At 40.0% G+C, this 17,228-nt stretch overlaps 1 protein-coding gene across 2 annotated transcripts; it reads left to right on the top strand.

Moving 5' to 3' along the window:
* Positions 1 to 1,054: 1,054 nt before the first annotated feature.
* LOC135487992 (protein eva-1 homolog C-like) lies at positions 1,055 to 17,114 on the top strand. 2 transcript variants are annotated; one of them, XM_064772327.1, is made up of 8 exons: positions 1,055 to 1,359; positions 4,839 to 5,056; positions 11,169 to 11,292; positions 12,105 to 12,257; positions 12,388 to 12,531; positions 14,321 to 14,524; positions 15,083 to 15,193; positions 15,534 to 17,114. In XM_064772327.1, exons 1-8 carry the CDS (start codon positions 1,266 to 1,268, stop codon positions 15,884 to 15,886), a joined length of 1,401 nt encoding a protein of 466 aa, XP_064628397.1. In that variant the 5' UTR covers positions 1,055 to 1,265; the 3' UTR covers positions 15,887 to 17,114. The 2 variants fall into 2 exon arrangements, with proteins under 2 accessions (XP_064628397.1, XP_064628396.1); XM_064772326.1 differs by having other exon boundaries at positions 14,321 to 14,608.
* Positions 17,115 to 17,228: the final 114 nt, after the last annotated feature.

Below are 17,228 nucleotides of genomic sequence, written 5' to 3'. Positions count from 1 at the left end.
TGTTTTGTAATTGAGTATTCCTCGGCGACACTTAAATTCGACAGAGCTTTGACTTCTCATGTTTCCTAACCAGGTGCGCCTATATCTATCGTCCACCGATCCATGTCTGGCCAGTGTTCTACAGAAGACGTGTGATGAATTGGCCTGAAAATGCTAGCAAAAAAATGTCGTATCGAACAGCTATCCCACCAGTAGCTGAAAAAGGTAGTCACAATCTAGTTTCACGTTCGAAGACAATTTTTTGCCGTGACGTTTAGTTATTTGATTGGCCAAAAGATGGCATTTAGTACGATACGATTCAAGTGATAGGATTAACTTATAAATTATAACTTATAAATTAAAAAGTCACCGAAATGTTAGAAGCTCATTATCTCATCTATGACATTGATTCTCACTTTCCATGCTCTCGGTTCTGAGGTGAAGAAAATTGAGCGAAATTTGGACGAGAGGGCCAGGTCTTGTGGGAATAGACTTGAATGAATGTGTCCATCTTTTAATATATGGTAAAGAGCTTTAGGTTTACTTCAATTAAGCGCTATAAAAATGGTTTTATGATAATGATGATAATAATGGTAATAACGTTAATGCGGTAGGCTACATGTCATCCTGAACTTCAGGACGTTCTCTCGGCGCTTATGACCGCGCCCGGTGACCGCGCTTTACGTGTTTGAGGGGAGGAGCATACGACTGACTCTAGTAGTAGGCCTATGCTTGCGGCACGATGGAGAAAATATCCTCAGGATGTCTGTGACTTGAAACTGTTGGGTCTATATTGTGGTAGTTTCACTTCAGGCCAAAACACGGACCCTTAAAATAACCAAAGACTAACAAATTCATCTCAGACAATATTGTGAAGTAGGCCTACAAACTCTCAGTAGGAATCCTTGGCCTCCTTTTTTCGCCTTCTCAATTGACTTAGAAGGTTTGCAACTCTTTTGGTGTTGCCAGTGTTAGATTTTGAGCTAAACCACTGAAAACACACACACCGTATGACGCACCACACGCCCCGCCCACTTTCTCACATTCGCGCTCATTTGTTATAAGACCCCGATATAGCAGCGTGGTCGGCTTGAAATGCTGTAGCCAGTGCAGGATTACTCTCGTGGATTATCGTGATTTTCTCAAAATGTAGGCCTGATTTCGCCTCCAAACTTGGAATTCACGGAGGTCTGTGTCCTAGGAAGACATCGCGCTGACAGGATGTAAATCGTTCGTGCTTTTATGGGAGAAAACGTGAGATTGTTCGCTAACCACTTTTATTAACCATGCCGTGGTCGTGGAGTTGGAATACACTTGGGTTGATATTTGCATCCTTGGCTTACATTAGTGATTCAAAGGATAGTAGTGATTCAAATTATGGTAGGTTTTTATATAATCATTATTTCACTTCCTGAGCCTATAAAACTTCTAGATTTCTGTTTAAAGTTACTGCAATTGTGATAGCCGAGTAAGATGACACTGAGTTGACAGCGAGCAGACGACATAAGCATGATTTCATTTTCAGTCATTGTCGGCCGGGTGTGTCTTACTTGAAGTAACCGAACGGACGCAAGGAAAGAAGAATGGCTAGAAGGCGGAATGAATGTCACAACCTAATACTAATACTAATAGCATAGCTACCGCATAGCCAGCAGTTCCCACTGTGCACCTTGCACTGTGCACCGTGGCAACGTGTTACCAATGCATAGTGGAGCCTGGGGCTAACTGTCTGACCTATTTAGGATTACATAATAGTTTGTCATACCTCCTGTTGGAATGTGTGTCCTTTGTCCCGCTTTCTCACCTATCTGTTTTCCATTTGTATGATTAGCAAGTTTACTTTAATTAGTGCAGGGTATATAATTAGGGTGATTAACTTGAGATATGTAAATATAAAAAAAATATGACAGGAAAGCTAGGGCTATTCATGTGTTACACACATCAGCATTTTTGAAAGGGGTCCTCCTTTAATTTGATCACAAACAATGCCCAGAGCTGTCTGAATTTTGAACATGTCGAAAGTGAAAGAAACTGCAACCTACATACATTTTGTAATAGCAAAAGAAGTAAATGTGATGAATATATTTCTATTCATTACTCAGACATTACTGTTTGTGCACAATTTTGGATGTAATTAAAACTGTTGGTACCACCATGGCTTATGACTTTGTGTACAAAGGGTATAGGAGGAGGGCTTTCTGGCTCGTTAAGTCCCACCTTACTTAAGTACCGATTTAATGAAATTGCAAAAGCAAAACAGGAGGTAAAACACAAAGACAAAAGTTGAATTGCTTTTGTGTTTCTGTGAGATTAAAATATTAGCATATAAACATGCAGTTAGCTTTCATTATAAGAAAGCCCATTCTTTCCACAAATTGAGAAGTTGAGGTCAAGAACTTTGCACTTATCCTGTATAGCGGCGTGGGAAAAAAGTAGTCAGAACCTCCAATCCGGGATCCATATACATTATTTGCATTTTTTGTATTATTTTGCACTACATGGGGGCCTAAGTGCATTTTAATAAAAGGAAGCAAGTCTTAGAAACACCTGTAAAAATGGGGAGTTTTCATTGATAAATCGGAACAGCAACTAAGGGAAAGTCTTGGCCTGCGACCACATCGTCCAAGAAAAAACGAGGGGGTTTGTGAATTCAGGTTGACATTTGTGGTGATTAAAATCAGTTGGAAAGTGTATATCTTAAATGAAAAGTTCAAATGTCTTAAAAATTCTAATTTTGTGCACCCCTCTCTCTCTCTCCCAGGTCTTGATATTGCTGGAGATCAGGCATGTCCAAAATTCCTGATCTCTTTGAGCTCACTGGCTCACTGGTGGACTGGTGAAAGCTGGCCTTTATTTAATCAGCAGTGTCCAACCTGGTGGAAATACATTGGCTCATAATTGGCCATAAAATTATCCCAAATCACCGCTTTCATCCTGACAATATCGCTCAGTGGGAGGGGAAGAGTACCAATCCTTCCCTGTAAGGGACTTGCTTTGACCCTTTGAGGAGTAATGATGTGGACATACGCCCCTGGCATGCTCCCTAAAATAGAACCCTTTGTGGAATTATGTAAAATTAGCATGGGTCTTTTGGACCCTTTTTGGTGTTGAATTGATGGGGTAGCTATTGGTGCCGTGGAACAGGATGGCGCATGAGATGTCAGCATCAGGTTAGGCATGTCTGAGAGGATGATTGGAGAATCATTGAGTGTAACTCTGAAGGGGTTTGCCTGGGAGTTCTGATCACCAGCTGGGGGAAGCTGTTCAGCAAGAACCGGGGCTGTTGTCGACCAACTTTCATCCACTGTTTTAATGACTTATGATTTTGAAGTCCTAGTGAAATGGACCAATTTTACGCTGAGTGGTCTAGTTTTTGGTCCATGGCTTTACAATTCTGTGGCCCGTCTTGGATTCATGTTCTCTTAAAGTATATATACAGTATATATGGATATCATATCCAATTTCAAGACTTTCTTAATTTCATGCTTGCCTTACTTCAAGGCAGAACCAGCAGGTAGACGTTCCTCTCAAGCCAGTTGTCTAAATAGCACATGGAATGGCATGGATGTGCAGCTAGATTGAGTTTTGCTGGAGGTTGCTGCTCAGCTCTAACCAATGCCTGAGGAATGTTAAAGTTTTGCGGGGCGCTAAAGTGTGAAGTTTCATCTGCAGAATTTTACTATATTCCCAGGTTTTAAAGGGCACTCAGACTTGTGCCTCTATCCTTCCTACTGGCATGGTCACATTATATAGCGGGCTCAGCAAACTTTTAAAGATATTTTCATGAGATGAGGTATGACCCGAATAGGATAGGTGTCCACGAAGGGAGGTTCCACTGTATAATTATGAGCTTATCATCATCATTAAAACTGATGAGAAGCCAATCATCGGTTATCATTTCAGAAGTTGGCGCCATCTCTATGATAATGCTCATCAATAACACTGATTAGACCTGTTGAAGGAAGGTGTTTATAACTCCAGCTTTATCACAGAAAGCTAGCTATCACTCAAGTCAAATTTACCTACTATTTTTACAGCTAATCCAGCTGTTGGAGGGAAAAAATAAAAATGCATGTTTATGGTTGCTAAATGAGACTTGCCGTGTACATGGCCAGGTATACTGATGTTCTCATGCACCGTTGAGTTTTACTAGGATATTCTCATATTGACATCTTTGGGGTATACAAATGTACGAAAATAGCTGCTGGATGATTTTACATTTTATATCCAAGGCCTTATTGTTGTCAACAGTTTTCACATTCATGATCCACTGGATAACTGTCTGGCTCTGAATGCCACTGGTCCACACAGTACCTATTTGAGCTTTGACATTGGGTTGAAATTGCTCCTATTCTATGAGATGATCGAACCCCTGCCAAGTGCCATATTCATCGGCCTGAACTGAAGAAGTTATCAGCTTGAAGAAGAACGTGGTGTCTGGAACATGGCTCTGCATGCCACTGAGACACCACTGGGGAGTTTCTTTCTCTTTAGGCAAGGGATTGCCACTGCTTCAACCTGTTTGAGATGGTCCCTGACATACCTTTCAAAAGGTGGCTGCTTGAAGCTCAGACATTACAAGTAGGCATACTTTCCTTGCCAAGTGTTCTTCAAGCTGTGAACCACAGCCACTAGAGCGCAGTTAACTCTTGGTATGGGTTCTATGGTTCTTTTATTACATTGCATAGGGCGATAACTCTGAAACTTTATTCAAAAAAGAATATGCGGTTGTTAACTATAGTTTGTTTGTCAGGATGACTACAAAAGGCTTCTTACAATTTGATAACTCTGTGCTGTGCAACCTTTCAGCAAAAAAACAGCCAAACACAGTAATCCGAATTGATTTGGTATATTTTCAGGTCGGTTATCGAGCACCCTGTACACATTTCAGGAGCATGCATGCAGTGGTGAAACGCTGAAACTGCGATGTCCCCAAGATACAACTTTGAGCATCCAGTTTGCACAATTTGGCCGCCAAGTCCCTAGTCATCAAATGTGTCCATCGAAACCAGGCAGCTTATTACCTCAGTCATCTCAGGAAGAGGATACGAATTGTCTGGCTACAACATCCCTTGAGGTAAGTTCAAGATATAGCTAGATTTCTGGCAGATTTCTTCTTCTGCCTTCTGCCTTGAAGTCTACCAAAGCAGTCTTGATGAGACAACTAAGGAACTACAGTAACGAATAACATTTCTATTCGTAAAGGCCTCATAGTCAGCAATAATGCCATCAAATCTCAGTTTATATTTCTTGACACCAAGCCATAGACTGCTTCAATAAAAAGCTTCACATACATGTATTTTCCATTTCAAACATTGCTATTCTGGAACCAGGTTGCCAGTTCTGAGGATATTGGGTGTGTTGGGTGGTTAAGGCTAATCATATCAGCAAATATACCAGCGAGACATTCTTTATGTTATTGCTTGTTGAACTTATTCAGTTTTATCATGTCCTCAAGGGTGCAAGCTTTATAAGCTAATCGTGAATAAAGCCCGAATATGAAAAAAATCTTAATCTGTTTTTGATAATGTTCCTGATTGACAATACCTGTCACTCAAATTCACGCAAAGAATTCCCAATATATCTCAGTTGGTATATTGGTTTTGGACAACTTCTTCCCTGCATATTATGCATGTATGACGATCTCCTGGGAATTTTTCTCTTCCTATAGACCCAACCCATAATAAAGGTCACAGGAAATATGCCATCATCTCCAGGAAGATGATCAGCTATAAAAAAGAATTAATTACCCAAACTTGTACTTCACTTTTCACATAAAAAATGTCAGAATCCAAGTATCATAACATGATAAAAAATTTGATGTGAAAGGTTGTTTCAAATTGAAGACAGATTTGTCTTAGCTTTAAAGTACAGCCTTTGGATAATTCTTTCCCCTTCTGACTGTATAGCCTCAAATAATGTCTGTCATCTGCAGGTCTCCAATGGACTTATCCATTAAACCCTTGGACACAATAGCAATTTTGTTCTATTATCCTGACAAACCCTGGTGATGTACCAAGATCGATTTGACATTGAGTCCACCACATAGAGAAGGATTATGTCCTCTGATGCAGAGAGTATATACCAGTTGTGGATTACTGCAATCAACCCTATTATGAACTGACATTATCATCTTCCCATTATGAACCATATAACTGGTCACCAATACGTGAATATTCATGATACATGTAGTTGCAAATACAGCCATTTTGTCGATCATGGCAAAACAGCTGCTTTTCGAACCCTACACCCAAATTCAGTAGATTCTTCCTAGATACACAGGCAACAGATCCGTGAACAGAAACTATGACTAGAGACTGAAGAAATGATGTGTCCGTATACCCTTGCATGTCCTGTTGTCATGGTTGTTGCAGCACAGGGGGATGATGATGACTCATTGCTGGTGATGTCACTGAGTGAGACACGGTGACTGTGACCATTCTGATGACACAGCATTGGATTCAAGGTCGTCATGCTAAATCACCTATCAGCATCACCTTTCAGAAATGGTATTTGCATGTACCATACCTTGCACATAAAAATTGCATAAGCTCCAATACTATAATAAGTAGGTTGCTCTCTTAGAACATCCTGTAATCTTGTGCTCCAGCCATCTGAGCCCTATTCTGTCACTTTGTTACGACCCAATCCCCCCCTGATGTGACAGAATTGTGGCGCTGCCCTTTTTAGCCTCGGTACCCTTGGTCATCCTTCTGGTGTCTTTTGTTCAGCAGGTGCTCCAGACTGGTGGACAATGGTCATTTGTATGTGTCACTAACTAAAACCTGTAATCATCATCTCAGCTCCTATGATTGAGCTCAGGACACAATATTTAGAGACTTGAATAGCAGTGCAAGATATTGTACATCTGAAACCTTTAATTTACATCCAAACACATTAGTTGAGTTTTCTGGTAAGTTGAGAACAGTGGTAATGTCAAATTGGAGCAAACTGACATGATTGTGTGGAAGTTTTAAAAGCAACGAAGACATCGATATAGACAGGATACTCAGAATGAGGAAAGGGTGGTCATTCTCACTAATTGAAAGGGCCATTCATGGTCAATTTTGAAAATGAGTTTTCTCCGAAAAAAGGTCACTGACTCAGTTTATTTATAATGACAGATGGCGAGGCTATGTCTGTCACATCAACCTCAAATATGTAAATCTGCTGTTTTGTTGAGTTTCCTTAAAAAAAATCAGTGCAAAAGAATTTTTCACCAGATGTCCCCTCTGATAAGATTAGCTAGCTGCTAGTGCTATCAAGTTGCCATCTGGCATTTTTGTGGTTTTGATGTACATAGTAGTTAGTTGCAAAGTCTTCAGATGAAAACTACTCAAAAAAATTACTTATACATTTCTGATTCTGTTGCTATGTTTCTGCTACTTTTTGATACTAATGTCAACTTATTTTAATCTCTTTGTCAAGATCAGCCTATTGATCATTCAGACAAAGCAGTCTTTAGTGTATGAGAACTGACCAGGTGGATGTATAGATTTCAAGCACCATTATAGTCAAATAGATTTTCTCTGCATCTGCCTTCATCTTCGTCTGTTGGTTCCCCCTGATATAATACTACCCAGTGTATAGTACCCCCTGGTATATGGCACGGCTTAACCCGCCGGCCATGAGGGAATTCCTTTATGGCCCAGTGGTTGGCGCGTTGGCCCCAGAGCGGAAGTTAAGCAACGTCGAGCGCGGTCAACCTTTGGATCGGTGACCGGCGCGTACAATACACCCAGTATAAGAACTGCGAGCGCTCGTGGAAAGTGAACCTGAAGGGCGTATACTTGTCCAAGTTCAAGGTCACGCCCTGCATTGTTGTGGGGTATTAGATGCCTGCTTGACCCCGTCATTATATCCCGTGAAATTTTATGACCATGTAACTCCTCGTAGCGGAACATTTGATGATAATTTGAAAATGACACCCTTTGTTGGGACCAATGGTGATTGTGATTGATTGGCAGTGACTGTAGTACTCGATCTTTGTTAGAGACTTAGTCGACTTGCCCAATACAGCATTTACTGTTAAGTGTGTCCTTTAGACCTTATGGATTTCAGTAGCCATTTGCATTGTGTCCCTTGCTATTAGGAATAAATGTAGTGTTGTGTAAGTGATGAAATGCTTCCCTCACAAAAGCTTGTTTTGGTCATGAATGTCAAAAACAGTTCATAAGGTGAACTGAGGTGACCATTGAAAACCTATGCAAATAAACCAATTTATCATCTTGGAAATGTCTAAATAAACATCCTTTCAAATTCTTGCTGTGGCTTTTAAAGGCAACAACTTTAAAAGCCCATCACAATCGAAGCCACAGGATTGCAAGCTTATGAAATGAGCTAAGTGGTGGTCCAGACTTCTTGGGTGTCCCTGTCATCTTAGAAATGGCGGACTTAATGGCTCAATTCAAAATGTTGTCGTATCATAAGATGCATTGACATTTTCTGTTCAAATCTTGCATGAGCTGTCATCTATGGACAAACCAATGGCTGATAACCATATAGTCCATTAGCTTCTGGTATATGCTGTAACATGAAACTCCCTCAGCACACACATGAATTTTATCCAGGGAAAATTCAAATTTTTGTCAGCAATATTTACCATCATCTGGCCACTGCAAGGTTGAGCATGTCCGACAACAATGAGTTGGTAATGGTTAATTAATATCCTGTTATTTGATTGCCTACTTCAGAAATTGATTTGAACACAGAGTAAACACTTTTACAGCTCAATAAAGATATTAAAATGACTGCGGTCATGAGAAGAGAATTGTCTGTGGCTGGGTGACACTTACTCTTGCATTATGATATGAGGGGCGGTGTCAAAGACAACTGGTGTTGGGTGCTGATCCAATGAAACAGAATCATGTGAGGGAAGAAAACAGATGGGAACTTTTCTGCCTTCAAACTACTTTGAGATGCGATCAAAGAAAAATATAACGAATAGGATGTAATCATATGAATACCAGCTTTACTTCATTATTTGGTTGATCTTGAGTCCACTACTGAAATAGCCCCTTACATTATGGACTCTTGGCAAACACCCTTCTGGCCTTCCATTACACCATAAAGGGTCCTTCTGGCCGCTTTAAAGTATGTGAATGGTTTAAAAGGTCCTTGAAATGTAGAAATCCTCTACTATTGAATGAAATGAGTGCAGCCATTTTATCAAAATTGATATTTTTTAAATCCATACAGGAACCTTTTGTAAAAACCATGTTTTTAGAAAATGACCCAAATCTAAGGTGCTGCATATACAATCATTTCTTCATTGCAGAGACGATGCAATATTTAAAAAGGTTATGTTGTTGCATTCGATATACAAGTTTGTGGGGTGGCTAATTTAAAACAGGATTCTGGTAACTGAATGGAGCAGGCTTCATGGTTGGGTTAAGCAGTGCTTGTTCAAAAGGAGAACCACCTGTGCATGTGTATCATTCAGAGATGAAAGAAGAAATAGTTGAGGTGTTTGATTACCCGATTTCTAAAAACAAGATGGGATGCATGTTAAATAATTGGTTTCCCTATGGGCTGATTGGCAATGGTTTTCAAATCTGTGAATGATTCTTCTGCTAGAGCTGGTCTGGCCTTCAGGTAAACATGCTCTAATATTTGAAACTACATCAGTACATGTCAATAAATAGCTTACTATAACACCCTGTACAGTATATAGATACAATTGTGTGTGATATGCCGTCTTGTTACAATTATTGTCAGTAACAAAAAGTAACTTTTGCACAACTGTTCAAGAAACCTTTTGCTTCTCATGTTTTCATAAATAGCATGACAAAAAGGGTTAAAATGTGTGCGAGGAGACGACTATTGAAATACCTGAGTGACATCTATGTTGTAACAATTGAACTGAAGCTACACCTCTGAACTTGTTGTTGGATGGTGCCGGAGGGCCATCATATCACAGCAATAAGAAGTTACGAAGTTAAGAATGATTTTCTTCATTGTGATATCAAAAAGGACGCTGTGAAGATTTTACTACATTTCAATCTCCATCTACATCTTGTGTCAACACCTCTGCTGTTACAATCTAAATACAAATCCATTTGGCTCCACAAGCAATGACCGAGATCCATAAATTTGATATTGAGAATTGTTTGATCAAATAACACACCCCTGGCTCTGGCCTTGAGATGGCTCAAGTGATCGATTTCATTATACTCACAATGACCTGCCATTTTGAAATTATGGTTCATGGTCAAGTCTCCATAAGCTGATCCAGGAGGGTGTGTCAGGTTCAAGTTGCAAAAATAGTATGTGCGCCAAAATAATGGGGTTGACAGTACCCATTGAACTGCCCACCATTGCCAGCCCTGACTCACCAGCTATGAGTTTTCAGTGGTCTTTCTTGACTTCGAACAAATCTTATCATCTTTTCAACATGTTTCACTACAGATAGGTGCATTGGAGCCGGCAAACACATGCATCCAATGATTCTATTTCTACCCAATGCAACTCCATCCTCCCTGGAGTCAGTGTCTTATTTATCTTGATAACCCTCAGAGGCAATTCTGCTGATGAAAATAGCTCTGTGTAGCGATAAGCTCCATTCTCTCCTCTCAGACTGGTAGCATGTCTAAAGTTCCACCGAGGTTGCAATATGCCGGAGCATCTTCTTACTGCCGGTACTGCAGAAATCTTTCTCAAATTCTTCTTTATTTCTGTGAGTATTCATGTACTTTTGTTGCTTTTCAAATCTCTTGGCACGGTGCTGTGTTGTAATCTTTCCCGGTGGAGAAAGCTCTGAAACAGAACTGCTACTTTTTGTGAAGATTCTGTGGATGACCTGGCACCTGTCAGTGTAGTAAAACCATTTACCTGGAGAGTGTTGTACTCCGTGTACATGGATTCACTAAAAGTGTCACAGCCTCACCAAAAAAGCGCTCTACAAATTCCTCCATGGTTTCACCAATCGGAGACTGCTACATTAGTTACATGTACCATCATCTTCAGTTTGGGCCCTCCTGCTCCCTTATACCAATTTGCAGAAATTTGAATACTAAAGCGCCCTCAGAAGAGAAAATTGAATCACTATGACCTGCAATCATGATTGCATGCAAAAAAAGCTTAGAAGTCATCTATTGCGGTGAAGAACTTCTAAATATGGCTGTGATTTTTTTCTTTGAAGAGTCTGAAAAGTGGTAAATCAATAATGGCTTCTTTTTCTATCTTTGCAGGTGGTGCTAAAAGCTTGTCAGGAAAAACGCCATTGTTCAGTGGAGGCAACGTCAGACACATTTGGACAGGATCCTTGTGCCGGCACAACGAAATACCTAGAAGTTGCTTATAAGTGTAGACCAAGTAAGTTTTAAACCACTCGGTGTACACAAGTTTCACTCATCTATGACGGGATCTATGACAGTTTGAAGACACCCGGCAATCGGCATTTAGTTAGCATATATGCTCCAGACAGCTGTGAGTGCCAAATAAAAAAGTGGCCACTTCCCCGACCTCTGTATAGTGTGCCAATCTTAGAAATATAGTGTGGCGCCACACCAATCCTATGAGTAGAAAGTGTTCTGAATGAGCATTTCTAAATTTGAATCTGGTTTTCAGGATACCACCTCTTCAGAGGCATTATAATTACTGGTAATATTCCTTTCAAAACTTCTCCATTTAACAGTTTTGTCTCTTTTCTTGTCCTGTCTCAACCGTATTGATGTCAGCAACAATAACTTTCCATGTTCTGCAATACTACCAATAGATGTAGTTATTGTTCTTCATGTTTGGACCAAAATGTCTAAATTGCTGCCAAGTGAAATCGCTGCCTATTGGGTTACTCAAGGGTCTTGGTGGCCGTATCACATTTTCATAACCCTCACCATGTCTTTCTTGTTTTAAATCTTCACCTCGCACCTTAACAATCACAATGAAATAAGTGGAGTCCCGATTGTCTTTAAATTTTTGTTTGATGAATGAGATGGACCCAGGTTCAGATGAATTATTGTTGTGGGCAGTTGTAACGAAAAGGAAAAATGTCATACTTTAGATTAGATGGAACCTTCAAGGATTTGAATTTGCACAATTCTGCTCAGCTCGAGCATATCTATAATTGTAAATGTCAGCTTAAGATGAGTCAGGATGGTCTAATCTCAACACTTTCTTTTCTTCAGATGAATTCAAAAGTCAGCTAGCCTGTGAAGGTCAAGAAATGGTGCTTTACTGTCCAAAAAAGAAAACTCGTATAGCTATTTATTCTGCCATGTTTGGACGGACAGCAGAGGGGACTGACGAGTGTCCGTCCTACTCAGGCGACGAGGATCAAGGTAATTGTGACTTGGGAACTCATTCAGGAATGTTCATCTATCCCATTCTCTGTGATTCTTCTCAACCCGATTCACTCCTCATCATTGTACATCAAGATCAACACTTTTCAAATTACCCTGCTTATTTCAGAGTGCCAATCAACATATACTTTAGATGAGGTGATGAAGCGCTGCCACGGGAGACGTCAATGTATGGTCGAAGCCAATGAACATATTTTTGGAGACCCCTGTCCGCCCAGGATGAAAAAATACCTTCATGTGATATTTACTTGTGGTGAGTTGCTTTTTGGTGAAAAAATTCTACAATGAAGGATGAAAGAATTTCTGAGTCCAAATATTTTTTTCACTTGTTTTTTTTCTGCTCAAATTCAAGAAGAAACATCATCAGCCCCCAAAATCTTTCAGAATTTTGAACTTATGACAAAGTTCAGCAATTTTTGCAGGAAAACTTAATCATCCCCAGATTTTCAACTTCGCTAATGTTGTTATATAGTATATTATACATGTTGGTGGGTTATCACCTTTCATCTTGTGCAATACCTATGTTGATGTTAGCATCTAACCATGATATTATTTCATAGACGGTAATGTCTACCTTGGATTAGCTGGCTGTAGAGCTAATCAACCCATCAAGGTGTTAACTTTCAATAATATTTCAGGTATATAACCTGCACAATGCAGTGGAACAAATGGCAGACCGTCTTTCATTTGAAAAAAAAATTGAATTTTTTTCGGGTCAAAATTTGGCATTAGACTAAGTTTTGAATGAGTAACAGAAAAGGGAGGGTGACAAAGTTATTGTTGGGTGGGAACTAATGTATAGCTCCAGGCTCCTGTTTTGGCATACGTTAGGGCAAGGCTACTATGCTAAATACACTAGAATAGCTTTGAATTATTTCCAAAATATCAAAGGTGAAGATTGATTGAAGGTAACTACAGTTTGTACTAAGTACGTGATACCTTACATATAACACCAGGTGCTTATGACTCTTGAAACTTTGAACCATTCGCTCTTTACCACTTGCAGCGCATGAGGCTTAGTTTCTGCCATTAACATGAGGTTAAATTTGAACCAGAATTCATTGAACAGTGGTTTCAATGACGGCTCTAAAATTTTCCTCGATTGTAAAATAGTGTAGTTTCACCGATTGAAAATCATGTCAAGTACGATAAGACATTTAAACACCATTCAACCATGGCAGCAATGAATGAGTTAATGCTTATAGGAGAGCACTAGCTGTTATTTTGCCACATCGTAGCATGAAAGCATGAGCGCAGGAGTTGGATGAGGCTGAGTTGCCTTCCAACCGCTATCCCGATAACAAAACATTCTTTCCCCAGGTATACATCGATATAACCAGTGGAGGAAATACATGGAAACAATATGATAAGATGTCATGGGGCACAATATAAATGTGTGTTCCGGAGTCAGATATGAATAGGTTTTCTCTTTAGCTTGATTGTTTATAATATTATATATCCCAAAATGACTTGATCTCCTAAAGATGGGGACAATATACTCAAATCAGTAGCTTGCCGTTAGTGACCATGGCAATGAAAGCTATCAGGTGCATCCATCTTTTTGTACCAGAAAAAACCAAACATGATTCACCTCTGCGCATGCGAGCATCATTTCACCCAATACTGTATTGACATCAAAGGGCCAACTATCTGCTTGGCTATCCACCGTACGTCTCTGACTCATATCCGCTTCCAACTGGGTTTGATTTCCTTGCATTCCCTGCCCCACCCCAATAGGCAAGGTCTTTCCCTATTCAATCGCTGAATATTGATCGACCCTTGGGGTTAATAATTCATCACTCTCACAGAGAATGCACGATCATGTTTCATGTTTCTTCAAGGACATTGTGTTGTGTTATCTGCTTGGTTGCAGCAGATTACACTGCATTGATTTCTATTTAGAGAGAATGTCACATGAATTTCCAAAAGGAAGGCCTTCAAAGATAGAAATCTGTCAACACCTGGCCTACCAGGTGAAAATACTTTAATCCTCACATTTTGACCTGTTTTTTTCTTTGACTGTTTATTTTCATATATTTCAGTTCAGAAAAGAATATTAAAAGAATTAAAAAGAGAACCATCAATACGTGGTCATGTCGCACCAGACCTCGAAAAGGATCGGCGGAAACCTCGTCCTCGGCCTGTGGAAATTGATCTCCCTGACGCAATCCAGCAAGAACCTAAATTGCCGATTCAAACGAATTGGGAACCGGAGGAAACTGGCAGCAGTCATCTGAGCATTAACGGTCAGCCAAATTATGATGGTGATACGTCCACTCTTGATTCGTCTACCACTATCTCTGTTGACACTAGTCTGCACTCGCCTTCAGGTACACATTGTCACTACCAGATGAAAACTTAGACCCTGATATTTTCCTCCATCTTTGTAAAGGGCAGAAAGCTGCCGACAAGGATTCTGGTTATATATCGGGTGTTGTTTCCATCTCGAAGCGTCATCACGCACCCCTCCCTGCATGTCCATGTCTCAATCTCTGTCTTCAATCACAATCTTGCTTTCTGTCTCTGTGGCACTGTTACTAATGTTGACAAAGTCACTGTTCATCTCAATTTGAGTGCAAACATTAGTTTGGAACTCATAGGCCACCAAAAGGCACTTTTATTGCATATTTGAACGTCTTGGAGACCCTTTGAGGTGGTATCAGTCATCTACCTTGTTTGCCTTGATGTTGCATCTATTTGGAAGTTGCAACCACGCTTGACCTGTTTTGCAGTAGGCCCCTGGTCTTTGGTCTCAAGTTGCATATCACAGTTCTCCAGCTGACCTTTCTTTGATTCATTTTCAGGGACAACTCTTCCGACCGAGGAGGAAGTCTGCAACACATCATTATCATCATCGAACCAGTTCATGATCGGCTTCATATCAGACTGGATCAGCACATATAATTTCATTTTAGGTGAGTTATGATTGGCACAAACCAGATAACTTATATTCTATACTTGTGCGATGATAACCAGCTCGAGGAGGTTTATAAACAAATTTCTTCATCTTTGGCATTTCCTCTTGTGGCAATTGTTTATCAATGCACAGTATGCTACCATCCAAGTTACTCAAACTGTGTGAGTCAATTAAATAACCGCATTAGGCATAAAGGGAGGCTGACTCAGGAACTCGAAATGCAGAAGAGCTCTGAATGGGCCAACACACCAGTCGTCAGACTGGAGGATCAAGGGGTTCATTTCTGTCACCATGCTAGGCAACAATTCAGTATATAAATCTCTTCATCTATTTTTCAGACCACAGGGAAAAAGCAATCTTATATTTCGTCCTTGGAACATGTGGAGGACTTGTCTGCCTTTTACTAGTCATCATCTTTAAAATCGTCACTCACAGACAAAACAGAAAAAAGAAATCTGTCGAAATAACGCCAGAAGAAATACGGGGAAGACGGCTCAGCCGCCCACCTGGGGCGCATCACAGTCTTCTCTTGGAGGATGCAGATATACCGTTAGCGTATAATACAGATACTGTTCAAAGTAACCAGAGCGATCAGGGTAACGGGATTGAGGTCATACGGTATAATAGTCGTGTACCGCTCCGCACGAGTGGAGAATCGGGTAATCGAACTTTGAATCATTACTACACGTGATGGAGTTAGGATTTTGTTTGTATGAGTATTTTATGATGCCATTAAAAGATGCCCATTTTTCTATGCATGATTTTTGTGTAATTTTAATGGAGAAGACGAGTTATAGTGACGTGGCAATGACAGGGGTAGTCAAGAAGCTGATTCTACAAAACTTGTCCTTGTGGTAGGTTGAGCTGAGCTGCGACCGTAACTGCTTGGCTCCTAGTCCTGGCACAGACAATGTTGAGCAATCAATGGACCCCTTGTGGAGCCCTTCATCTAGTCGATATCAGATAGAATTGCCCTGACTGACTACGCAGGGTTGGGCTTGCAGCAGCAGAGAAGGTACTGATGTTTCCTTAAGTGCCTAGCCCAACTTGTTGGTACTGTTATATCAAAATATCAGCTTAGACTTTGATCTCTTTATGAGGAAAACCGTGTAAGACAGCTATGTTTTGACAAAATGTGCTAATTTCATTTTCATTTTCAGTTCAGTTTTCTTGGGTGTCACCTAAATTTGATCATTGATTCTTGCGGTCTTTAACATGCAAACACTGGGGTTCTCTTTATATGCTGCATTGCATGTTTTCAGATGAGAGTATAAGCCTTCAGGATCATGATCGATCCCAAGGTATATAATTGTTAATTGAATCCAATAGTTTTGGGAAGGAAAGATTTCTGTACAATCATGAGCAAATTATTTTACTTTTCTCGCATTTATCCTGCCCAGCACAACTGGTTGTGGATTCAATTGACTCAAAACGTTTGTACTAGAATCTGAACACAGTGACATGGCGTTTTTATTTCTGAATGAACCTATTTATTGCTGATGTCTACCGACATAATTGAAGGTGCTCGTTTGTAAATTTATGATTTCTGTAATCATTTCATTTGTAAATAAATAAATGATGTAGTATTGTAGTAGTGTGGTTTATCAAATTTAAGCATTTGTATTGATTGTCTGATTCCCAGCAAAATCCGAGGGCAAAGATATGGACCGTGAATGGACTTTCTGCTTGGTTCTGGAGTTCATCCCTGTAGCAACCTCTTCAACTCATAAGATGGCCCTATAACAACTCAATCATGGTCGACATCCAAAAGCCTGCATCAGTTCACAACAGCTTCTATTTCTTGCCATTCTGACAATGCTACCGACAATTTTGTTCATAGAGTCAAACTTATGCATCATGACAAAGCCATGGATTTTGTATAAAGTTTTGTCCTTTTGTAAGATCAATAAACATATTAATATTCAGTACAATTTGTTTTTGATTTCATATTGAACAATGGACTATGGCAGCCATGAATACGAGCACTGAAACATGCCTTAATGAGATGCTCCGTGGTCTTTTACCTGGCTGTT

The sequence above is a fragment of the Lineus longissimus genome, chromosome 5, assembly GCF_910592395.1.
Source record: "Lineus longissimus chromosome 5, tnLinLong1.2, whole genome shotgun sequence".
Classification (NCBI taxonomy): Eukaryota; Metazoa; Nemertea; class Pilidiophora; order Heteronemertea; family Lineidae; genus Lineus; species Lineus longissimus.
Note: the sequence above shows the minus strand (reverse complement) of the source record. Positions and strands in the feature narration are given on the sequence as shown.

Excerpts from the sequence above, each read along its gene's own strand:
- LOC135487992 (XM_064772326.1), top strand. The coding sequence starts at position 1,266 with ATGCCGTGGTCGTGGAGTTGGAATACACTTGGGTTGATATTTGCATCC. Across the intron at positions 5,057-11,168 it reads TGGCTACAACATCCCTTGAG|GTGGTGCTAAAAGCTTGTCA; the intron begins GTAAGTTCAAGA and ends CTATCTTTGCAG. Across the intron at positions 15,194-15,533 it reads CACATATAATTTCATTTTAG|ACCACAGGGAAAAAGCAATC; the intron begins GTGAGTTATGAT and ends TCTATTTTTCAG.